A 24,576-nucleotide genomic window follows, 5' to 3' on the forward strand; every position below is an offset into this window, starting at 1 on the left:
GAAACATACTGAGGTCTTCAGTGCATGGTAACTTTTAATTCAAGCACTAACACTGACTTTCCAGCAAGATAGCATTGTTATAACAGATGAGCATTTTCCTTTTTTTGCATGGCTGTTGGTTTTGTGAGTAGCTGATGTTATAAAGCTGTCATACTTGTGATATCTAGATGTTAGTAAGCTGCATGTGTTGCCTGTACTCATGCATTTCTCTGCCGTGCAATGTATTCTTGTCCACAGTTGCATGTCCCTCTGCTTGGCTTCGTTGAATGTGTGCCGCAGTAATTACATTTCACACTACCACTTTTTGTTTTCTAGGGAGGGCAGCTTCTGGCATGTTCAGTTTGCTTAGAACTAGGTGGTATCAACTTGTTACTCTGATGTCTTTGCTCAAGGTGGTTCTTCTAAAAAGGTGTGTATCCTTTGAAAAAATGTTGTGAGCCAATTATTTACTCAGTCATGTTTATAAAACAATAGCATGTGATGTATTTTTTTTCTTTTAAACTTTCCTCTCTCTTTCTCTAGATGCCTTCCGAAGACCTACAAGCTGCTACTGTTTCTTATCCCACTCCTTTTTCTACTAGGTATGGGAATTGTTTAGTTATAGTACAAATTGGTGTATCTTTACTAGAGTTGTTCCAAAGTAGCATTTGTAGTTGAACTTCTGGTTTATGAAGAAGATGCAGAAGCAAAAAAGAGCAAGTTTGGGAGCAGGGCAGTAACTGAACCTTTCAAAGTACTGACAAGTCAGTGAGCTTTCACCTTGCTGTGAAAGAAATACTCTTGAATTAATTTCATAGGGCTCTTTAGACAGAGCGTGGGTGAGTAAGTAAATGCACTGAAGTAATTTTCTCTTGCCTTCCTTTGTAAGAATAGCAATGATGTCAGAAAGAGTAGGCTGTGTATTCATTGCTTTGATTATTGTCAATCTCCGTGTAGGTGTGGTTAAGTTCTTCTACCGATCTTAAGTTTTTCCTTTGCTCTAGCGCATACTTTAGTTGCTTAAAATACTGCTATTCAGACTAGTTAGTTGACAGTGTTCCAGGCCAGCTGTCTACTTTGAAACAAACAAACTCAGTTTAAAATATTTACCAAAAGTGCTGGGCCATTTCTGAAAAGCAGTTTCATGTCTTGGCATGTCCTGAATAACTTGTAGCTACTTTGGGGAGAAGATGAAGCTTCTCAGAAACTTACAGTGGACATTCAAAATCCTCTGTACTAGGGAGAATAAGAAAGGGAGAAGTTACCCTGTGTAGAAAATACTGCTACTTCTCACTAAGATACTGCAAAAATAAGTGGAATCTTTCTGAAATGCTAGATTGTTTCCACGGAAGCCTAAGTTTCCTCCAACTTTTATTAGATACTGTGCAATGTGGTAAGTAGGGTATAAGGCAGGATATTTTCCATTGAGATAAAAATCAGTATTTACATCTGCCTTCAGTGAGCAAGGCTTGTCTTAATCAATAAATGAGATCTAGGTTCCAGGGAAGCAGTGGTGTGAGAATTAGGCTATATCATGATATATAAGCACAAGTTGCTTGCCTTATGACTGTGTGAGTGGTACTGACGGATGTTCCCTAAGAGTCTTGAGTTCTGGACTTAATTTTCAAGCTGGATCATGCTGATAGTCATTTAGACTGGAGTAGTGTCCATTGTGTGACATCTACCTTGCAAACTTAAGGTAGCTTGTGTCCTTAAGATGACTATTTCTAGATATAAGCAGTCGTAAGGGAGATTTTGTGCTTTTTGTTTCTGATCCAGGTATAGGGTTCTGGGGGTTTGGTGGCTCCATTTCATTATTACCTTCATTGAGCTGGACAAGAACTGACAGAATAGGGAGAACAGATGACTACACTCATCTTCCTGAACCGCAGGCTGATTCTTCTCACTCTGGAGGTTGCACAAAGGTAAGAGCAAGCCATCTAGGGAAGACCTTCCATATCTTTCAAGACCTCTTAACTCCCATGTCTTCAATATTTTGCAATAACTACTTGATACACAAGAGTCATGTAAATAAATGTCTTGATTTTTATATATTTTAAAAATATCTTCATACCTTAGGATACCATGACTGTCTTTGATGCTGGTCGTATAAGTCAGCTGGAGAAGCAGGTAGCATTCATGTCTGACAGATGCCATCACAGTGATGAAGAATATAGCAAAGTTTTGCTTCTACTTCGTAATCTTCAAGATCGGGTTGCCCAGATGAGTGACAAAAGTGAAACACTGAAGCTAATTAAAAATGTGGTGGGTCAGCATCTTAAAGACAAGGAACTGGAGGAAAAGGTAAGACAGTTATTGATGTTTTTTGATACTGATGTAATTATTCTGTTTTAATAATGCAGACTATTAGCAATTTGACTCTAGGATTCTTTTCCTGTTACAGAGTTAACTGATAGGTAGTAAGTTCCAGGGAGTAGTCAGTGGCATTTGTTTCTCCTTTGGTATTGCTGACAAGAATTAATTCCGGATAGGTGGTCTAAAGTAGAATCTTACATTTCTGAAAAGCAGCTGGACTTAATGCTGTTTTCATACAGAGAAAGAAGACTATTGGAAGGACTGGTAACAAAGAAGGGGGTTTGTGGTAAACTTCCCTCTGTATAACCCCTACTACTGCTGAATCTGGTCTTCATATGTATTACAGATTCTATAATTTCTCACACTACCTATAGGATAAATCACTTTAAGCACTCACAGAATTAAATTAAAATTAGGCTTTGTAGAAAATATCATTTCTGCTTTTTGTACTCCAAAAGAAAATACAACACCTTTTTCTTCCCCTTCTTTTCAAGACTGACTTCCTGGCTTTACATAAAGAACATCAGTTGCGCATCCTGACACTGGAAGAGCTTCTTGGAAAACTCTCTACTGAATCCAAGGTATTGAAAGTTCTGTTTGTATTAATTGTAACCCATTGATAACAAACAAAAACTCCCTTAGTTTATTTTATCCCAAACCCTGGTTTGTTTTACTCTAGCTACTACAGTTCTTTAAGTCTCAAAATTAATTTGTGTTCTTGCCTCCCCTTCTTGGAGGGGGTTTCAGTCCAAAGCTTAAAAATTACTACTTGACCAATGAGGCAGGTTCTATTTGGAATAAAATCTTAACTCTACAGAGGCACAAACATAAGTGTGGGGACACAGTCCTGTATGAGTGTTGCTAGAATCTCTCATTTAACATTATTTATTCTTTTTTCAGTCACTTGTGTTTCTTTGTATATGTTAAAACTAACTTTTGTATTTTTTAGGACATCCAGAAGGAGCTTGACGCAGCCAAAGCAAAACCAGTGAGGTATAAGCACTTTTCAAATATATTTTGCTTTTTCAGTCCTGATGCTAACTGATGGGGATATGCATGTTCTTCTTTGAAATATAACAATCCTTTCTGTCAGTTAACCAACCTTAAGAGTTTGTATCATCAGCAAGAGTATTTGTCTTATACTGGACTTTAACTGTGGTGCTGAACATCGGCACAAGTCCCACTTTAAGTGTGTGAGCAAACCTACATTTTATTTTATTTTTTTTTACTAGAGAAAGCTGTTCGTAATAGTGCTGGAGAACGAGTGACTTCTCATCCTCTTATAAGTGCATTAGAATTTTTCTTCAGGTTCTTAGTGAAGTATACAGTAACTACTTTTGATAGGCTTTATATTTAAATTCTTGAATTGTATCAGGTCTAACCTTCAGCTCTTGCTTGTCAGCTGTACTACTTTCCACTCATGTACTGTGTAATACTAGGACAAAAACTGCAGCACTTAATTAAGTAGTTTCCCCATTGGGAAGAGGAAAAACACTTACTTGTGAATTGTCATTTAAATTAGATCTAAATTTAAAATGGCCTTAGAATGATGGCTGGCTGCTACCTTTTTCCATAGCATGTGCTGAATGCTGATCTATGTTGGTCGTTTGTGACCTGCTACTTAAGCTCAACTCTACACCTGCCTCTAAAGTTACTCTGGTTTAAGTAAGGTAGCCTGAAACTTGCTTTAACCAGTGGCAAACTCATGCAAATAAAGTTTGACTGGTTTGCCAGAACGCTTAAATTCCCCAAAATCTCTATATGTGTTTGAGTTATTAATGGTCAGCCTGGTCATATTCTGAAGTCATCACTGCTGGGTTTGTCCACAACTGCAAAATACTTTTCTTCGATTATATCAATCCTAAGTACCCCTTCAGTAACATTCTCAAGGAACTGCAAGCTCACAATGTCTGTCACAGTGAAAGCGCTTTGTATTAAACAAATACATTCTCACACCTTTGGAATTTGATGGAACAATTCAAACTACTCTTTGCTGATTATTTGCTCCTTGCTTTTATCAGAGATGATGATGAACATAATCAGCTTTTGTCCAGAATTAAAAAGCTGGAACTAGAGTTGACTCAGATGAAATCAGAGCTCTTAACTGGGGAAAGTGTGAAGACAAGTTGCGAGAAACTGGATGTCATTCCTGAAAAAGTAGGTTCTGTAACTGTCCCAGTAAAACTTCTCACTACTTGGTTTTGTTCACTAACTTTCTTGAAATGCAGTGCAGTAAGTAAGGCGGGGGCAGTACTCATAAAGAATGGTAGCATTTTATGTAGTGGTACTGTGAACTTTTCCATTGGTGCATAACATTTGAATAGACAAAAGTTTATGACTTGTTTTCTAGAATGGCAGGGGTTTTTTGCATTTAAGATACAGTGCGATAGTAGCTCTGTGTACAGTACTTTGCTGGTCTTACTGATGTATTTTGCTAACCTGTGGAAAAGAAACAATGTAAAAGCAAGTTAGGTTTGCTGCCTGAGCGTTGTATTAAAAAGTCACGCTTAAATTCTTTAAAAGCCATTTATAAAAGGTCTGGCTAGAATGTAGTCAACAAAATACAACAGTAAGTGTTAATACAAGATTATCAACTTGATTAAAATACCATCTTCTGATAACGCTCAAATGTGATCTAGTTGTTGTGTATGGAATTAAGGCATACCATGAGTGAGTGATTAACCAACTTGCTTAACTAGGCCTAACAAGTACACTGCTCCCCTTAAGAGTTGCCACAGTGCCTTCTCTGAACTGTTGCAGTAAACTTTTTATTCTGAAGTGTTAGTCAGACTTACTAATGTATACTGCATAGTTTGCTCGGGCTTAATTAGGTGTGTCTTGTTCAACCAAACTGGTGAAGCATCCAGGTTTCCTGTATGTTCTTCTGCACACCTGACTGGTCTACTTTTCCTGTGTAAGTTAATGTAGTTAAAACACATGTGAAAGCTAGGCTTCTGTATAGTGCTCCATGTATATGTTGATCTCACATGTGCCTGTTACAGTATGTAGTGTTATTTAATGTTTTATAAAGACTTGTAATTTCTATTGTATTTGTTAATGGCTTCTACTAGGTAGACGCATGGGTCAAAGAATATGTCAAGCTAATGCTTTTTGGTGATCAACAAGAAGACTTTCCAGAATCGCTTCTCCAATGGCTTATGTCCAATTTTGTGAGCCAAAATGATCTGCAGACTTTGCTGCAGGATCTAGAGTTTCAAATCCTCAAGAATATTACTCTCCATATGTCTGTTACAAACCAAAAACTAACATCTGAAGTAGTAACAAATGCTGTGACTAATGCAGGGATTTCTGGAATCACAGAAGCGGTGAGTGAGTTTTAAGTTCTGTAAAGAGTCCTTTCATAGGCATTTTGTGGAGCATGCCTGTCAGTATAAATGGTAACGATTGTAAGAGATGTCAGGAATGTTAATTGAAATGGGAAGAAATACAGAAAACTCTTTTCTCAATTGTATTCTTACAGCATTGGTTGTTGCGAATGTTTGTGTGTTTTCAAATTACGTGATCTTGAAAATTCAAGAATTCCCAAGAAACAAGTATACCAAATAAATGCAGCTCAGGGTCTTGGGAAGGTGAGGGAAAGAATGTGACTTCTGAAGAAAACACCAGTCTAGATGCAGTAGGAGTTTGTATTTTAAGGCAGACAACCATGCATTAAAAATGGCCTCTGTCTTGAGGCTTTCAAAGACTTGTGATGGGAGTGCAGCATCCCAGAACTGTGTGTTAAATCTTTTTGATGCATCTCATAGATGTGTATATATCAATAATTCTATCACTTGATATTAAAATCTGTCTTTTTATTCTCTTTTTCTTCTATGTGTACATCTGTAGCAAGTACAGATTATTGTAAACAATGCACTGAAACTGTACTCTCAAGACAAGATTGGTATGGTGGATTTTGCCTTGGAATCTGGAGGTAACTAGGAGAGGAAACACTGTTTTTACTACTCATGTTATTTGTGTAGTATTTACTAAAGATCTTAAAATGAAGACACATTAAAAATAACATTGTACTTGATAGAAGCATTGTATCCCCAGAAAACTACTAGACTCTAACAATACCTCTTAATGTTTTTTTCTTTGTACAAATCTGTGCCTTAAAAGTCTTCAGGAAGAAATGAGTAATTCTGCTAACCTGATACATCTTTATTTAGGTGGCAGCATTGTGAGTACTCGCTGTTCTGAAACCTATGAGACCAAAACAGCATTATTTAGCCTCTTTGGAATCCCTCTGTGGTACATGTCTCAGTCTCCTAGAGTGGTAATTCAGGTAATTAAAGGCTGAGTAAACAAATTCAGCAATGTTATTTTGTGTTAAGTGGTTTGGATTGTTTTTTGGATGCTGGATGTTTGTCTGTAATATACTGGGGGGCATGGGTACTTTGAACTATGTTCCCAAGAGTGGGATTCTTCTGGTTGCTGGGCACTGCTGAAGTCCTACTCTGGCTAAATTAAGACCCTTATAGGAGGCTTGGGTGGTGCATTGGACTGCTGCAGAGTGAGCACTGGGAGGGTTCCTGTTTAGAAGTAATCTCAAGGTGGATCTTCAGAACATTTCTGGTAGTTCAGGTGGATATGCTGTCTTTCTGAAGAGCTCTACCAAATGGATTATATTCTGCCACTTGCTACCTAAGACTGTCCATAATAATCCAGGATTCATTACAACTCCTTATTACGAAAAAAATAATTACAAAACGCTTATGGTGTGTCCCATCTTGCTCTCTAGCCGGACATACATCCAGGAAACTGCTGGGCTTTCAGAGGGTCACCGGGATATCTTGTAGTTAAACTTTCAATGAAGATCTATCCAACTGCCTTTACAGTGGAACACATACCAAAAACACTTTCACCAACAGGAAATATTACCAGTGCTCCTAAGAATTTTTCAGTATATGTAAGTCTGTCTCTGAACTTAAGCTGATGTTTGTATGTGTAAAAGATGTGTTACTTATCTTGGAAAAGAATGACACGAGGGGGCAAAGCTAAAAAGATAAGCCTTTTCAGTCATTGCTCTTAAAATTGCTTACACTTCTTTAATGAGCTTTGAGATTAGGAATAAGAAGTGTTAAACTAATTTGGGGGGAGTTTTTTCTTTTCTCTTGCTTTTTATAGTAGTAAACATTTTTGGAGGGAGATGGTGGCTTTTAATTTGGTATAGTTTTCTCAAACTGTTCCATCCTCGCCCTGCCCCCATTTTGGCTGTTTGCTTTATCTATGATGTGATTTAAATCTTTTCTTACATTGATTGTAGCTAGCATCACAGTTAGCCAAACAGAACACCACAGGCTATATATCAGCATAGCTGTGGCATCTGAGAACTTTCTATCCAGTTCTTTTAAATGCTTAAGCTGTCAGATGATCTGCAAGCATCTGAATCTTGACTTCTGTCTTGTTCATAACCTTGATATTTTCTCATTCTTGTTTGTTGTTAGCAGTTTGTATTGTACACTATGCTATAATAGTGGCTTTGCCATTGAAATTAAAGGGTTTAACCATGAAAACGTATAAACATAGCACAACTATTTGCAGTGCAGGAAACTCAAGTACAGAGCCATGCCTGAACAAGCATCAAGTGACAGGGGGAACATTCTGATCCTGGTTTGACAGATCTGAGCGCTGTCTGTTGATACTTGGTTCAACAGACATGCTTCTGGTTTTGATTGGATTTCAGATTTGACGGAAGCAAAAACCTTTATCCTGTTGTTATAGGGTCTAGATGATGAATATCAAGAAGACGGCACGCTTCTTGGACAGTATGTCTATGATCAAGAAGGGGAACCACTGCAGATTTTTCCAGTGATGGTAAGTCTGGATGGTAAAAATGTCAGGAGAAAGGTACTCCTGCATTCTATGGTAGGGCACAATGAGCAGTGAAGGAAAAAAGCCTTGTTACCTGCTGGGCATTGTGGAAACTGAGGTAGAAAGTATCAACCTCATCTGCCTCGAAATCTGTGGTCTAAATAGCACAAACCTTTCCACCCTTCTAATCTATCTGACACAAATGGTCATATGAAGAGTCTGTTTCATGCTGCTTCTGACTCCCTTCACAAATAACTAGTAGGGCAAGGAAGGTTCTCTTCAAAGTGGCAGAAAGCTCCCAAAGTGTGACTTAGTTTTTATTAATAAAAGTTGGTAGTTGCAGAATAAGAAAGCAACTTCGGTTGCACCTGTTTATACTGGAAGCCTAACTCTGGTTTGTATGTTTGCTTTTTCCTCCTCCAGGAGAAAAGTGAAAAGACATTCCAAATAGTGGAACTAAGAATTTTTTCTAACTGGGGACATGAAAAATATACATGCCTTTATCGGTTCAGAGTGCATGGGAAACCTGCCGAATAATCTCCTACACTACAGCATTGGTTTTTTTGTTGTACATTTTGTTCTCTGTTTGTATATACCGGAAAGCCTAGAACACTGGAATCTTTAAAGGATGAAGCTGCAAGATATATACTGCAGAACTATTGATCCTCTGATAAAGGCAGAAGACCGTCAGCAGAACTATATAGAAACTAAATTGTATTTGTTCTAATGCTCAGTTGTAATTGCCAGTTAGCTCTACATTTTTGTGTTCATGCTGAGAGAAGTAATGCATGCAAACTACTCTGGTTCGTAAAGCCCAGTTGGCAAATAAGTGCCACCTATTTTATTACAGATGAATGTATAGGGTTTTTTTAAAAGAATAAACCATACTTTCTGCAACTAGGAATCTGGTGGGGTTTTTTTGGGTTTTTAGTTGTTGGTTGTTTTTTTTTTAATCTGGGACTTAACTGCATACTTCTGCAAGGTTGGCACCATAAGCCAAAACCTTTGGTGCATTTTAAACACTGACTGGCTGAAGGTGTCCTTCAACTGACCGTTGGTTTTGACCTTTTTGGTAGATCCAAAAGGGCTTCTTTGATACATGTTGAATATAATAAATATTACTGTCAGGGAAAGCTAACACAACCAAAACTAGTTTAAACACCAGCGACTGAGAATGCTTAACTGTAATTTGTGGCTGTGAATTGCTCTAAAAGTCAGGGATAATAAGTTATTTTAGGGGGTTTTACCATAGCAACTTGGCCAGTTTGTTCTTTTGTGTTAATTCCAAATTGACCTTGATGCACTGACTAACTGGATCAGAGCTGATATGCCTGCTAAATTGCTTGGTAAACATTAGTATACAGCAGTTAATTTGTCAAAAGCGATCTCTTTGGGACAAGAATTCCTTAGGCTTGTTCACTGTTACACTCAGTAAATGTTGGACTGTGAGAATGCAATGTGTACAGGAAAACAAGACTGAAGTGAATCTCACTGCTTCACATTTACAAGTGGGACTTGTGCTTGGTACTGCTGCATTAAATAAATGTATGGGCATTTTTTAAATCCTCCCCAGGAACCTTAGTGGGGTATAAGATTAGAGTGATGTCTTGCTTTCACAAGCAACATTTCTGTATAGAATGAGATGAAACCGCTTGTTGCACCCCTTACTTAGAATTGCTACTTTGAAAATACTTCTTGGAAGAATTCCTAAAATGCATTTGTATGCAGAATTTTTCTTATTCTTCTAATGCATTTTATAGTTACACATGAACTGTTAACACATCAAACTGCTGACTGGTTTTCTGACTAGAGTTATGTATGTTGCACAACAGTCCTTGAATGTTTTTAAAAACAAAAGTCTCCATGTGCAAAACTTTTTTTTTTTTTCACTTGAGCTGAGACAGAACCTACGGCCTATGCAGAGGAGCCAGATTACACATGTACAGGCATTTTCATATTACAGGTTACGTATTTAAAATTAGAATTATCCTGTGTAAATTGAAGTTAGGTAGCCGGGGCTGGGAATATTTTGAATAACACTAACTTATTTTTTAAAAATAAAAAAAAGTAAGATAGGACTTTGTGCAATGTATTTTTGTAAATGCTTTTCAAAATGTCTGTTACTCTTTGCTGCCTCCAAACTGACAAGATGCTATTGAGATGTTTAAATAAAAAGAATTTTAATTTTTGAAAGTGCATGTAATAATATTTGCAATAAGAAATAAAGCTTCTTTTTCTGTATTTTTGATCACCTCTTTACATGGCAGAGGAGGCTGTAAGGCTGAGGGAAGGTGCGGCTCGCTCGGGGTGGGCCGGGGGCACCTGCCTCTGCCCCCTGCCCCGACCCCCCCAGCCAGGGGGCCGGCGGCGCTGCGGGTGGGTGCTCGGTGCTCGCTTCTCCCTTCGGCCCCTGGCGCCCCGGGGCTCCCCGGCCCCCGCGCGGAGGGTGAGGGTGCGTGTCAGCGCGGCCCCGCCCCCCCGGCCTTGCCCCGCCCCCGTGACGCCGTGCGCAGCCGCGCCGCGCTGAGCCTCGTGGGCCGCCGTCGGAGCGGGCGGAAGCCGGGCGGCGGGGCTGGCGGCGGGGCTGCGTGCGGCTGCGCTCGGCATCCCCTCCCTCCTTCCCTCCCCCTGCTCCGCGCTGATGGCGGCGGCGATTATGGCGGCGGAGCAGGAAGCCGCGAAAGGCGGCGGCAGGAACCGCGGCGGCGTGCAGCGCGTGGAGGGCAAGCTGCGCGCCAGCGTCGAGAAGGGTGACTACTACGAGGCGCACCAGATGTACCGGACGCTCTTCTTCAGGTAGGGCCCGGCGCGGCCCGCCGCCATACCCCCCCCCGCCCGGCCTTCCAGAGCCTTCCCACGCACCCTACCCCACTGGCGCCCGCCGCGCCTACGGCCGCTCGTCATTGGCTGCTGTCTGTGCCCATCTCCGCCTTCTGCTTCCTCATTGGGCCGCGGGGGGGCGGGGTGGGGCGGGTACGTGCCGCACAGGGTAGGGTGAGCGGTGCCGGCCGGAGCAGGGCCTGGGCCCGGCCTAGGGGGCAGCGGGCGGCCCGCGGGCCTCTCCGGCCCGGCCGCCTGCCCCCCGGCCTGGGCCCGGCCGCTGCAGGGCTGGGGGGCGCGGCGCGGGGAGCCGCTGTTCGCCGCGGTTTGAAGGTGAACTCCTGCTGCGGCCCGAGCGGCCTGGCTGCGGGTATGCGGCAGTGCTGGGCCCGGCCCGGCCCGGTGGGGACTGCCCGCCGGCCCCCGCGGCGCTCGGTGCCGCCATGTTCCCCAAAGGTCACGGACAGAGCTGCGTTTCCCGCCCGCCCCCCTGTCCCCAGACGTCTCTTGGCGGCCCCGCGGCACGAGGAGGCCGAGTAAGGCCCCCCCTACCGGGGGTTGGCCCCGGGGTGCCGCCCGGGCGGCCCCGCGGGCTCGGGCATGGGCTCGGGCCGTGTCCCCGGGCTCCCCAGCCGGCAGCTGTGCGCAGCCTGCGGGCACTGCGGCCTTGCCTGGCCGGCCGGCAGCAAACAGGGGCAGGGTTTGCAGGTTCTGGGCCGGTTGTGGCCCAGCCGGGACACAGGGCAGCTGTGTGTCCTGCCCGTCCCCTGCTGGAACCGCCTTGGGGAAGGGGCAGCTCTCGGGTGGCAGGGCTCGCCTGCACGGGGGATTTTTTTTTAGAATAAATTCAGGTTGATGTAGTATTTGTGTATGTGATAGTGATTAAGTAATATTCAGAAATATTACTACTGCCTGTTATAAGAAACTTATTGTTGTTGCCAAACTTCTTTAGATTTTTTAATTATTTTTCACATCTGATGTGACTTGTGGCGGTCACCCTTTCTCTCATCAAAATTTCAGATGTAGACCCTTGCTTTCAGGGACACAGAGTAAGGTGTTTCTTTTAGGAGCTGCTTTGATCGGTCCCAGCTTTGTTTACTTGGGGTTCTGCTGGTGGTGAACAGGTGAGAAAAGTGCCTTCTGAGCCTTGGTGGCACACCTGTGTGTCACCTGTCCCCAGACCTCATCTAAAAGTGTGAACAGGCCAGTGGGTATCTATAGAAAATAGCAGCCAGGCATGTGGCAAGAGGGTCTTTGCTGTACAGAGGGCCATGGGTAGTGCCCATAGAGGGTGTGTGGGCAGCTTCTGCTGCCACTGTACACTGGATAGCCTGCCCTACCCCATATACCAAGCACCATTAAATTAAAGCAGTTGTGTTTGCTGTAGCCGCCTGATAGGATCAGTGAGGGCACTGTCTAGGCCTGAACACTTAAATTGTATTTGAGAATAAATCTAAATTTAAGACAGAGCATGGCCTATTTTGTAGTAAGGATTATGTGATGTGGTGGGTGATGACTTGGCACAGCCGGTCATTTCTCATCCAGTCTTCTGAATGTATTAGCTCACATACTTTACTTAAGCCTCACTGAATTAATTCGGAATCAAAGATTCTGCCTTCTGCATTATAAATGCAAGTGAAAGGAGGTGCTCAATTAAATGAGAAGGTGACATTAGCAAGGTGACTGTGAAATTTGTTTGGAAAGGCACAGAGGCCAAAAAAGGAGTCCTGTGTAGTCTTATCTGCCCTCTGTAAAAGGTATGTTAAATGTCAACAGTTTTCCAGAAGCCTGTTAACAGAGATTGAGATGATCTCATCTGAGGAATTATAATTGGTATAGCCAGTGCTTACTAGTTTTAAACAACAACAGCCTGTAAAACATGAGTCTGTTCGGTTGTAAGCTACATGTTAAACTTGAAATCCTGAATCAAGAGTTTCTAAAGTCATAAACTGAGATGTAGTTGAGGGTGGAGGAGGGGAAGAAGCGGAGGAGGAAAGATTACTGTAAGCCTGCCTCCTTCAGACTTATCTCCCTCCCTGGAGTACACTGAGCAGGTGGAAAACTGCTGTTCCTGCCTGACCCTGAGCAGTGAGTCCTGTGTTTCTCCGGACAGGAGTACCGGGGCCGGTATTGTTACTGTACAAGGCTGGCCAGGTTGAGCTGTTCTCTGTTTGTGACTTGGTGATTGAATCAAACTTCCAAGCTTAGCATCCTTGTTACGTTGGCATCTGTTTTCCTGATGCTTGTAGGCACAAAGAACAATGTGTTCCAGGATTCCTCTTGTTCGAAGTGCCATTTAGATTAATGTCATGATTTTTTTTTTTTAAATAAAAGTCCTTTAAAAAAAACCAAGCACCCACCAGCTCTTACTATTGTAAAGCTGTTTTCAGTATCTTTTAGTGTCTGCTGTAATAGTTCCCAGATTAGGAGCTCCCAAACAGCATTGGGAATCTACTGGGAGTAGAATTTATGGAAGTGGATCCACACTGAATGTTCAGCACCTAGAAGCAAACCCCTGGATGTGAGGCCAACTATGAAAATGTTGAAGCTGCTGATCCCTTTGACTAACACGTGGAGCATTTACTATGGTGATTGCAAATCTGAATTGTTGAGGATACTTATTCCTAAAAGCCACTATTGTGCCATCTGTATTAACAGTTTGCTAACTCTTTTGGGTAAAAGACCTTGGGGGTTTTTGGAAGACGCTAAGTGGGACGGGAGGGCTGTCTCCTTCCTTGTTTGTTGTCTGATCTGATTTTACCAGTAGGACTTGTCCCTGGAGCTGTCACGTGTGACGGGAATCTCATGTGCAGCACAAGAGCTTTTGGGATCCACTGCTTGTTTTCTCTCTGGTTAGCGTGACCTCCTCCATACCCACACTGTCCCACTGCTCCTCTTGACTGCTGCCCCCCCAGAACCACTGACCCTCTCTGTTACCCTACGGGGATGCTCGTGCAAGGGGTGGGAGGGCTTGCTGCAGCAGGAGCAGGGAGGCTGCTCTGAGCACCACAAACAGAACGGAGTGAACACACAAGCTCAGCACAACCAAGTGTCATGAGGACAAGACGGATATTGCAGATACGAAAGCAGCATGGTAAAACTGATGTATTTTTTGATGTGAGCAAATCAGCTGCTGTTTTTAACTACTCAGAAAGCAGACTTCTTGAGAAGCAGTTAAGAGAAATGAAAATTGGAAACTGTAAAAGCAGTATGGCAGCAGATGCAGGAAATGCTGCATTTATCATCTAGAGGTGTGAGTATCCTTTAGTTACCTTTAGTTAGCCGTAGTGATGATGTGCAGGAGGCTGCAATCACAGCACCATGGTAAGAGGCTCCTGCTCTTGAGGTAACCATTGGGAACAAATTCTTTTATTACCTGTTTCTTAGTTAACTCTTAAGCGAGGAAGGTTGAAGGAGGTGTTGTTTTGAAGCATCATATCTGAGAGCTAAGACTTGTTTCTTTTATGAATTGGTGACTGTAAAGTGTTGCATGGTAAATCTTGCTGGCTCTTCTTGTCTTATTGGAGCCCATCAGAGACAAGCTACTTTGGCTGAGCAGAGGACTAGTGTGCGCCTGATGTCCTGACATCCCCTGGCAGAGACCAGCAGTGGTCAGAGAGACTTAAGCCAGTCGAAAGGAGACATGGGTGGGGGAGGGCTGGAGTCACTTGGGCAGCACTGCGTGTGCCAGCTGTCCAGGGTATATTCCGAAAAGCGTTTCACTGTGATGGCTTTAGTTTTGGAAAAGGCTCTGATGTGATGGTCTGAGCAGTGCAGTTCAGTGCATTGGCATCTTTTGCTGAGTTGAAATCCTGGGATCATTTCCTTTTCTTTGTTTCAGCCCAAATCAGGTCTGAATCTCTGTTTCTGTTTTTGTGCTCTTTGCTTGTATTCCATCAAGTCTGGAGCAGAAGACAAATTGCAGCTTGCAGTTAAATTTATATCATTATTGCAACTAACCTGATTTATAAGTAAATCCTTTATTGCCTTTATTTTAAATTTTAGTGGTCTTTAGTCCTTTAAATGTAAGTAATTTCAAGGATACACAACTTAGTGGTAATTTTTATCAAGGCTTTGGTATTATTTTCAGGTATATGTCACAAGGAAAACATGCAGAAGCAAGAGAACTAATGTATTCAGGGGCTTTGCTGTTCTTCAGTCATAACCAGGTAAGTCACTGGGTTTGTGTGTGTGGCTTTGGGGGTGGGGGTGTGTTATTCCAAGATATTGAGGGATGAATTCTCAGTGGTAATTGATTGGGGTAATTGCTTTGTAATCTTCTGTTTTATCTCTTTGTTGAGCCTTTCTCCGCAAAGAAGGATTATGTCAAACTGGAACATTAAGCAGAAGTGTTTGTGAGCATCCAAATGATAATTGTAACCACATTTGTTTTGCTTTCCTGGAGGCTTCTCTTTTGATGCCGTCAGATTAGTTTTTTGGTTTTTTTATAAGGGAAGGTTCAGACTTGATGCTGTGCCTCAGTTGTAGATGTTGATAAAAGTATCAAATCTGCCTCCAACAAAATTCTTACTGGCATTTTCTTTTATGTACTGGTATGTTAATCACTACCGACTATGTGTCTGTCTTGTAGCAAAACAGTGCTGCTGATCTGTCCATGCTGGTTTTGGAGTCTTTGGAGAAATCGGATGCAAAAGTAGCAGATGACCTTTTAGGTGAGGTGACCTTTGCGCTCAGTGTGATGGTGTTTAGATGTGCTTTCACTTCACAGTGATTGTTGTGAACAGTCTTGAAACCTGAAAGCCTTTTTGTATGCCCTCCCACATGGCTGAGGGTTACCTTCATCACAGAAGTGGACTGGGAGAAAACATTACTGGAGTGTAATGGATTCCTGATAATGTAGTGGGCATGCTTAAAACAAACATTGCTATCTTGTGGCACCATCCTCTCCATGATGCAGTGGTAATGTATTGTCTGTACAGTCATTGGCGTCCCCAGGGCTTTGGTGCATGGTGGTTTCCTACTCTAGCAGTGTGGTAGCGAGCACGTTATTTGCGATTCAGCTGTTTACAAGGAAATTTTTCTTCTTTGATGGTGAGATTTAGTAAGCAAGCAATTCGGGGAGACCTTCCTAAGAGGTGCCTGGCCAAACTACTGCTCCTATTAACAGCCCGTGTATGGAGACAGACTGACAAAGGCTGTTTGTGTACTTAGATTAGCTCTGACACTTTCATCCCATCTAATGACTTCTGGTGGAGCGTTTCCAAGCTATACCTCTCTGTCCCTTGCAGCTTCCCTATGAATGGCAAGCCGTCCCCTAACCTGCAGTTTTTCCTCCTCCTTGGAACTGCATGGTCCTCTGGGATGTCCTGTCCTAAACAGTGAAACAGGGAAACTGTCGCCAGCTGACTGCAAGGCACAGCTTTTGGCTGTTAAGAGTCATGAATATTGCTGACTGATAGATACATGCAAGATTGACTTGATGTGTGGGAAGTGGCTCAAGTTCAGAGTCGCTCTTTTTTTAAGGTGGCTTATGGAGGCTGTTAAGGGAGCTTAAAGAAATGATAGCACTGCAACTTAAATGTTATATCTTGAAGATGAACTAGAAGCAGCAGATCATTGTATTTCTATTAATGCTGAATATTTGTGATTCTTAATGCTTCTAGAAAACTTGGCTAAGTTGTTTAGTTTAATGGATCCAAATTCTCCTGAAAGAGTGGCTTTCGTATCCAGAGCACTAAAATGGTCTAGCGGGGGATCGGGAAAGCTTGGACATCCAAAACTACACCAGTTACTAGCAATTACCCTGTGGAAAGGTAAGAAAAATCAACTGTTTTTCAGTGCTTTGTTTTAAAATGTTGAAAGTAGGATATTGTAAGATATCTACTTTGGAAATAATCTAAGGAAGCTGAGATGGAAATGACTGATTGAGCTCTGCAATAACTTCAGCTTGATGTTACTAACAAAAAAAACCTGGGGCTGTAACTATGTTAGGGCAATTCCCAAAACACAAGTGCTGTAAAGCTCTCTGTAAAAGGAAGGTTGATCCTTTAGACACTGAGGTAGTTTGATTGAGTCATTAGGAGTGTCGTGGTTTAACTCCAGCCTGCAGCTAAGCACCACACAGCTTCTCACTCACTCCCCCCGGTATCGGGATGGGGGAGAGAATCAGAAGAGTAAAAGTGAGAAAACTCGTGGGTTGAGATAAAGACAGTTTAATAGGTAAAGCAAAACCCACACACACAAGCAAAGCGAAATGAGGAATTCATTCAGCACTCCATTCCCCACACCACCATGGCAGGTGGGTGCTCAGCCATCTCCAGGAAAGCTGGGCTCCATTACACGTAACAGTTACTTGGGAAGACAAGCGCCACCACTCCAGGTGTGTGTCCCCCTTCCTTCTTCTTCCCCCAGCTTTATATACTCATGATGTTGTGTGGTATGGAATATCCCTCTGGTCAGCTATCCCAGCTGTGTCCCCTCCCAATTTCTTGAGCCCCTCCAGCCCTCTTCCTGGCAGGGCCTGAGAAACTGAAAAGTCCTTGACTTAGTATAAACATTACTTAGCTACAACTAAAACATCAGTGTGTTATCAACATTATCCTCACACCAAATCCAAAACACAGCACTGCTGCAGCTGCTAAAAAGAGAATTAACTCTATCCCAGCTGAAACCAGGATAAGGAGGAAAATTGTTGGGGAACAGAGCTGTTCTGTTGTGGGTTTTTTGTTTTTAAATCCTGGATAAACATGACAAAGATTGAAATACATCACCTAGCATCTGAAAAAGTCTTTGGATCTGTAATTAGGTACTTTTTAAGACATGGTCAATATCTAGGCTTATTCCAGAATGAATGCTGTTGCCTTCGTTTTATGTGGGATTTTATCACTTGTGATGGTATGTAAGTTAAACCAAAAATGCACTAAATAATTGTTATAATTATGAATGATAGCCAGTTTTTAAAGTCTTCTATCCAAAACATAAACATGAGTGGGAACAGTTGAATAAGTGCCATCTCTTCTGTGGTTTCTTGTGAATTCATGACTGTGCAAGACGATTGTGTTTTAAAAATTTTTCAGTAGCTGGGAAGTGTTGATAGTGGTCTCATACAACAATCCTGACCCAATGGTCAACATTCCAGCTCACTGCCTTTCTGCAGGTCAGAGGCAAACCCATAACTGTTCTCATGGGACTTATATGTTAGCTTGGTGACTGCTGCCAGCCAGAAAGGGAGGATTTTCCTCAGAGCATTTAAGTTAGAAGCTGAGGTACAATTACGATAAGAAACGGTTGCATTCTGAAAGTAAAAATCCCCATTTTGTAGTTGTCTGCTCACTGTTCTCTTGAAGAGCAAAATGCGTACATTTTCTGTCTGTAGTTTTTGGGCATTTTGTCAGAAAAGGTTCAGATTTTTAAAACAAAGCTTTTAAATTCAAAAAATTAGCCGCTAACCAGTTTTGATTTGTCATTGCAGTGATTTCTGCATGATGCTTTGCTTCAGGTTAAGTTCTAACCAATCTTGCCATTTTTTGCAACTTTTTTTCCTGTATAATTGCTCTTCTATTCAGCATATGGAAGCAATTTTAATTTTGATAGCGAGAGTGGGCTAAGCTAAAAATAGGAAATGCCTTCTTTCTGTGCACTTAGAAAGAAGGACGCTGAAGGTGCCGTTTGACTTCTTGGTGCACATGGTCTAATACAGAATTCCTTGATTTTCCTGAGCACTGATGACAGCACATGAAATGTCAACGTGCAGTTAGATAAAATGATGTGAGCACAGCTCAAGCTATTTGTCCCAGTGGTAGCTGTGTTTTGTGGTGGCGTTGAATGGACTGTATTGTATAGCAGTTGTTCAAATGTATTTAGGATAATATATTTATCTCCCTTTGTATATTGTCTGTAACTTACAAAGGAAAAAGTCAACTCTTTGCTAATTGTCTTGTTCATATACCATGTGTGTAGCTCTTGTCCTTTTACCAACTGATTTGGTTTTGCATTCAGGTACGATGAACTGATTTCTTAAAAGCTGTTTTCTTTTTCCTTTTATAGAGCAAAACTATAGTGAATCTCGGTATCACTTCTTGCACTCCACAGATGGCGAAGGTTGTGCAAATATGCTAGTAGAATACTCCTCGTCCAGGGGATATCGCAGTGAGGTGGACATGTTTGTAGCACAGGCAGTACTACAGTAGGTGTTAAACTTCTCTGTAACTATTTTGCTAAGATGATACTGTGTTGGAGGCCAGTCTAATTTAATGATAACTGTAGGTTAAGCATGCAACCTTTTCAAAAGAAACTCTGAAACCGGCCAGAGCTGCTGAAACTCAAAAAAACATCTCAAAACTGGTGTGCTGAATTGGTCAGCCTGAGGAGAGGAGAAAAAAAAAACCAACCAAACAACATATTGGGGTTGAAACCTGAAATCATGTAAATTGCCTGAAGAATTAATGTAATCTGTTTTGGGCGCTGAAAGCACAATTCTTAGCTTTGTTAACACTGCTTTGTGTCTAGTTAGGGCTTACCATGTTCTTGCCAAGACTGGACCTAAGTAGGCTCTATACTCCCCTTCAGCGCAGTACTTGCTCTCAGTCTTGTCCTAAGAGACAATTTGTCTTGGGTCACCCTGGTCTGTGAGCAGCGGTGCAGTGGTTCTTGGTTTGACAGAGCTGCTGGTGGCTTTCCTTTACTGTAGGCATTTATTTTGTAGGAGGTGGGAATGCAAGCTATTATGTGCCTCTGCAGAGCTCATGTACAATTAAGGTTGACAAAGCCAATTTTACTTTGCTTAATCAGCTGATGGCTTTCTTCAGTCAGGGAAAGCAGCTCATGGAGGAGTCTGAGGAGGAGGTGGAGACAGGACTGTGCAGCAGAGAGTCAGGGAGAGAGTAGGTGTTGGGGGAGAGGGAGGAGGTGAGAGCGAGTCTGTCTCTCTTTTGGCAGCAGGGAGCTGTCATGTCTGATTTGTCCTGCTTTCCATAGCTGGTTGATACAGATTGCAGTGATTTTTGAGCGGTAGAAAATCCTTTGTGGAAATCCAGTATGTTATGCAGGACTCTTCAGTTTTATGGGGCTTTGTTCTGGAGGGGGGAAATTCTGGGTGGAAGTTAATGAGTAAGAGGTTACTTTTCAGTATTTATACAGCACTGCTACGGCATCCTTTACCGGCCTGTATCTCAAATACTGTGCTAAATCCTCTTAGGTGGCAGTTTATACTCTAATGAAAATAATTGCAGTTCCTTGCTCAGCAGTAAGGCAAAAGCACCCAGTGCCCTTGCACATGTGGGAGTACAGAGTTGGAGGCCAGCCTGCAACCAAAAATGAAGCTGCTCGTGGCAGCCTTCCCAGGGCTTGCTGACAGCATTTGTCCCAGTTAAAGTCTCTCGTTAGGCCTATGTGACTTGCAGAGATTGCCAGCTGAATTAACTGGACCTGCAGAAAGATTTGATCGGTTTGGGAAATCGATCTGCTAACTGGTGACAGGTGGCTTGGGAGCTCAAAGTGTAGCTTTATTATGAGACTTGTAGACATTTAAGTGTGTTAAACTTATTAGTGGTCCTGGTGCCATGTTATTTGAGGTAGTGCTAATAGAATGACAGAGTCATTGAACACTGGCAGATACATACTGAAAAGAGATGTGTTTGGGAGTGGATGACACCATGAGAGAGAGGTCTTTAATTCATTTCTTTACCTCAGCATAGTAAACTCTGGACCAGTCAATGCAATATCATGTTTAATTTGAATTACGTGGTGGCCAGTCTTCCCACATTTTGATTTAACTGATGCCTTTTTTTAGTAACTGTCCTGTATACAATCTGCTTAGGTCTCATTCTGTTAATATTTAATGTCAGTTCTCCCTCCCAGCCTGTTAATTCCACAATGTATTCTAGTAGTGATTTTCCCCCTTGGTTGATAGCCAAACCGTTGCCAAAGATGTGCATCTCTACCAGTTCAGTTTTGCCATCATTTTAAGCCTGAGATGGTTTCTGTGCACAAATGAAGTAGAGATGGTTGAGCTTTTGGCTTCCTGTCTTCCTTCTGCATGTAAAACTACTTGTCTGCCTTTTATTTTTAACTAGCCCTATTCTGTTTCCTTTTGCAGATTTCTCTGCTTGAAAAATAAGACCAGCGCATCAGTTGTTTTTACAACATACACACAGAAACATCCTTCAATAGAAAAGGGTCCACCCTTTGTTCAACCACTGCTAAACTTCATCTGGTTTCTGTTGCTGGCAGTTGATGGGTACAGTCTGATTTTTCTCATGTTGTTCTTGGTTTCCTTTGGAGTTGTTACTGAGATTACATTTTTGATTGTTTCCTTTCTAGAGGAAAACTAACAGTATTTACAGTATTGTGTGAACAGTATCAGCCTTCACTGAAAAGAGATCCCATGTATAATGAGGTGAGTTACTTGTACTTGTAAACAGGATTTGACCTACAGAATTAGTTAAACAATAGCTGAATGTCTCCTGGTTTGTGACTTGTAGATAGGAGTCAGTGATCTACCTTGTGTGGTGTGACTGCTGCCCCTAATATTTCCAGCTGTAAATGAAGTAGCTGATGTTGTTGTTCATCTTGTGTCGTTTCAGTACCTAGATAGAATAGGACAGCTTTTCTTTGGTGTTCCGCCCAAGCAGACATCGTCCTACGGAGGATTACTAGGTGAGGTTTGTGCTGACCCTTGTTTCTGGGTACCACCAGTCTTTTTGGAGCAGTGGCTTAAATAAAGTGGCTGTGCTGGAAAAAGATCATTTGTTCTAAGGAATGTATCTGGGTTTTTGTAGCCTGTAGAAACAGTCCCTACTGTAGAATACAAGATTAGTTGGTCGCATGTGAGATTTAATTGGGTGAAGGTGGTAGACTTTTCATCTTTGTGAAGGGGAGAAGCTGCAAATTACTCTTACGGTTGATTTTTCACATTATGATAAAACTTCCAAATGTAAAGAAAAATTTTATTTGTGTTAAAGCTTAATTTCCTCAGACTTCAGTGGCTGATTCTCCTTGAGTCAGGTCTGGGACTTTGGTAGAGATCTAACCAGTGCTGATAGAAAATGAATATTCCCAAAGTAGAAGTTCTGAAATTAATATTGCCCTTCTACCAGTAATGAAAGGCAGTGGATAAATTCAGCCGTCATTTCCTGACTCTTGAACAAAATGTGAGCAAATTGATCTGGATTACTTTTGTAACATTGAATGTTTTTCCTTGAGAACTAAACTTCTCTGTTTATAAACTGACTTGAGGCTTTACCTGCAAATGTCAATGCACTGATACCCAAAGCTGGATGAAAAACGTGAGTATAGATCCCAGATGTAAATGACAGCTTTTCAGCAATTCAGGCATCTTTAAATTGCATAAAACAGAGAAAACACATAAATGGTTTTGAGTCTCAAACAAGTGCTTTATAGTGTGATGCAGACCATTGCTGTTTTTTGGGAGTTTCACTGCTGGAGGTGTGTCTTTCCTCATTTCATTGTTGGGGTTTTTTTCCCCCCCTCTTATGGTGCAACTATAGTACATAAGCATGCAACTTTGGTGTTTTTTTCCAGTGTATTCTTAGAAAAGGAACAGTGTCAAAATACAGCTTCCCAAATAATTAAATCCTTAATGGAAGCTGGTATGGAATAGTAATGCCTTGTTGAGTCTCTTTTACTTCAAAATCCCCTTCTTTTTTTCTTTTTAGTACTGAAGTCTACACCCTAGCAGGATGGAAGGAGAATAGTTACAAGCTTTTGTGATGAGAATGTAAAACGAACAGTTTTGACTGTCCTGTATTTTATTCTAGGAAATCTTTTAAACAGTCTGATGGGAACTGGAGAAGATGATGACACAGAAGATGGTCAGGAAGACAGCAGTCCTATCGAGCTCGACTGAATGTTATTGTCATTGGGTGCCGTGTAAATCTGATGATTCGATGACTCCAAAGACAGTTTTGGAATTTGAATCCTGCAGTTGTTTCTTCGCGCCTAAAAGGGCTCCTCTGGTCTTTTAGAAATGGTTGCTGAAATGTTTATAATGTTTGGTCTATATTATTTATGTAAAAAAAAGAAAGAAACCAACAAAAAGTAGCCAAACGAACGAATTGGAGCAATTGTTAGCAGGTTTCCGATACAGCGGCTGGTGACCGATTAAAATATAGTCTTCTACGGTTTCTGATGCAGTATTCCCTTTTGCACAGTAATTCAGTAAAGCGTAAATATGGGTCCTGTACTTCACGGCCTACCCAATACCATCTTTGTTATGAGAAAGCCTCCTTGACCTCTGCCATCTCCAAGGAAGATCTCAAAAGGCAGGGCGATCGAGTAATTTATTTGCGAGGCTGGTGCCAAAAGTACTGTGAGACGAGCCAAGCAGCATAATTTGAGATGCACATCCAAGAGACATTGATACCAAGAACTTGCTTCCACTGCTGTGAGTAAGGTGCACGCCATTCCTACTGCCTTTCACTCTCCTTAAGGGCTGGCTCTGGCCGAGCCCATGCGTGTGTATAGCCAATACTTCCTGAAAAGCACAAGATTGAATTGCTCTCGAGTAAAAGCTGATCAGTGGAACATAGGTAATTGGCTTCCATGTGGATCTCTCTTGCCTAGGTACAAACATTTGGCATCTAAAATACCTCCTCTGGCTCTACTGCTTTGGAACAGATTATTTTTCAGCGTAAGTTCACAGCCATACGTAGAGGCAACGGCGTTACAGTAAGTGAAATGATTTGCTGCAAGCGATGTATGTGTTTGAACTGCAGCTGTATGTAGAGAAAAGGGATACTGCAGAACTTTTGGTTCTTTATGATATATTTATTTTTCTTGGGTGATTGAATCATTTAACACTTTCTGTAAAAAAAGAATAAATCGATGAATAATGGAGTAACTTCAACCCCAGTGGTAGGCATAGCCATTCTACATCTCCTCCTCTAATGCAGCACAGCAGATGTCGGTGGTACAGTGAACGGATGAAATGGTGGGGAAACACTTTATTTTTTCACGATGAAAATAAAAAGGCTTAGATTAATAAACAGCAATCATGCATGGGGGAGGGATTAATACAAATTTATTGACTGTATGAAAAAGGCATTGAAAGGAAGACTTTGTGTTAATTGTGAAGTCTCAAATAAACACTTTATACCAGGATGTGCAATACTGCTGCTTTCTAGTTTTACCAACAGAGATCTTACTTACCTTGCTGGTTTTTTGCTCCTCTGCATTTGACTGTGGGTCATCCAGACCTCTGTGCAGCAATGGCATAGCTTTAGTCTGGCACTGTAATGTCTGGAGCAGATGTGGATTGCTTTGATTTGCAGCAAGTTCAGGGACGGACGCCCTACCCGGGATGATTGTGCAGACATTTAATAAATGATCTGGGATGCCGGCAGCAGTTCAGAGCCACGTCATTTCATTGCCTTTGTCGGTCTGTGAACATGCCTGTCTTGGGGCAGCTTAAGGTGTCCAGCCGCGGCAGCCCCCCCCCCGGCACAGGGCAGCAGGGGGTCTGTATGCAATATAGATACTCCGGAACTGCAGTGGTACATACAGATCGTGTGTGTGCATAAAGACTAAAATATATATATACACACACATAAACAGCCTTTGCATATATAATAATTTATAATTTAATAATTGTATGGTCTATAATTTATAATATTAATTATATTGAATTATACACGCACACAAACAATCTTTATAGCTAGCGATAAA

The 24,576-nt window shown here is 41.8% G+C and overlaps 2 protein-coding genes across 17 annotated transcripts in view; both read left to right on the forward strand.

Moving 5' to 3' along the window:
* SUN1 (Sad1 and UNC84 domain containing 1) overlaps nt 1-10,353 on the forward strand; it is a 33,220-nt gene extending 22,867 nt beyond the window's left edge. For all 14 annotated transcript variants that reach the window (XM_056336462.1, XM_056336459.1, XM_056336457.1 and 11 more), the window contains 13 exons: nt 316-409; nt 523-581; nt 1,759-1,904; nt 2,059-2,283; nt 2,790-2,876; nt 3,245-3,288; nt 4,317-4,452; nt 5,367-5,621; nt 6,145-6,229; nt 6,468-6,583; nt 7,040-7,207; nt 8,023-8,115; nt 8,536-10,353. In XM_056336462.1, the coding sequence (XP_056192437.1) occupies nt 316-409; nt 523-581; nt 1,759-1,904; nt 2,059-2,283; nt 2,790-2,876; nt 3,245-3,288; nt 4,317-4,452; nt 5,367-5,621; nt 6,145-6,229; nt 6,468-6,583; nt 7,040-7,207; nt 8,023-8,115; nt 8,536-8,649 (1,622 nt within the window). In that variant the 3' untranslated portion in view covers nt 8,650-10,353. The remainder of the gene's footprint in view (nt 1-315; nt 410-522; nt 582-1,758; nt 1,905-2,058; nt 2,284-2,789; nt 2,877-3,244; nt 3,289-4,316; nt 4,453-5,366; nt 5,622-6,144; nt 6,230-6,467; nt 6,584-7,039; nt 7,208-8,022; nt 8,116-8,535) is intronic.
* Nucleotides 10,354-10,676: 323 nt separating this feature from the next.
* Nucleotides 10,677-24,012, forward strand: GET4 (guided entry of tail-anchored proteins factor 4). Of its 3 annotated transcripts, none has more exons than XM_056334762.1 (9): nt 10,677-10,908; nt 15,023-15,101; nt 15,524-15,605; nt 16,557-16,706; nt 18,940-19,078; nt 20,990-21,130; nt 21,214-21,289; nt 21,477-21,549; nt 22,671-24,012. In XM_056334762.1, the coding sequence occupies exons 1-9, from the start codon at nt 10,754-10,756 to the stop codon at nt 22,757-22,759; spliced, it is 984 nt and encodes a 327-aa protein (XP_056190737.1). In that variant the 5' UTR covers nt 10,677-10,753; the 3' UTR covers nt 22,760-24,012. The 3 variants fall into 3 exon arrangements, with proteins under 3 accessions (XP_056190737.1, XP_056190738.1, XP_056190739.1); XM_056334763.1 differs by lacking the exon at nt 10,677-10,908 and adding an exon at nt 11,731-13,520; XM_056334764.1 differs by lacking the exon at nt 10,677-10,908 and adding an exon at nt 13,645-14,026.
* Nucleotides 24,013-24,576: the final 564 nt, after the last annotated feature.

This window comes from Falco biarmicus, chromosome 4, assembly GCF_023638135.1.
Source record: "Falco biarmicus isolate bFalBia1 chromosome 4, bFalBia1.pri, whole genome shotgun sequence".
In the NCBI taxonomy this organism is placed as follows: domain Eukaryota; kingdom Metazoa; phylum Chordata; class Aves; order Falconiformes; family Falconidae; genus Falco; species Falco biarmicus.

Bases quoted from the DNA above. Each gene is read 5' to 3' on its own strand.
- GET4 (XM_056334762.1), top strand. From the start codon at position 10,754: ATGGCGGCGGCGATTATGGCGGCGGAGCAGGAAGCCGCGAAAGGCGGC. The intron at 15,102-15,523 runs GTAAGTCACTGG...TCTGTCTTGTAG, and splicing joins TGTTCTTCAGTCATAACCAG to CAAAACAGTGCTGCTGATCT. The intron at 15,606-16,556 runs GTGAGGTGACCT...TAATGCTTCTAG, and splicing joins AGTAGCAGATGACCTTTTAG to AAAACTTGGCTAAGTTGTTT.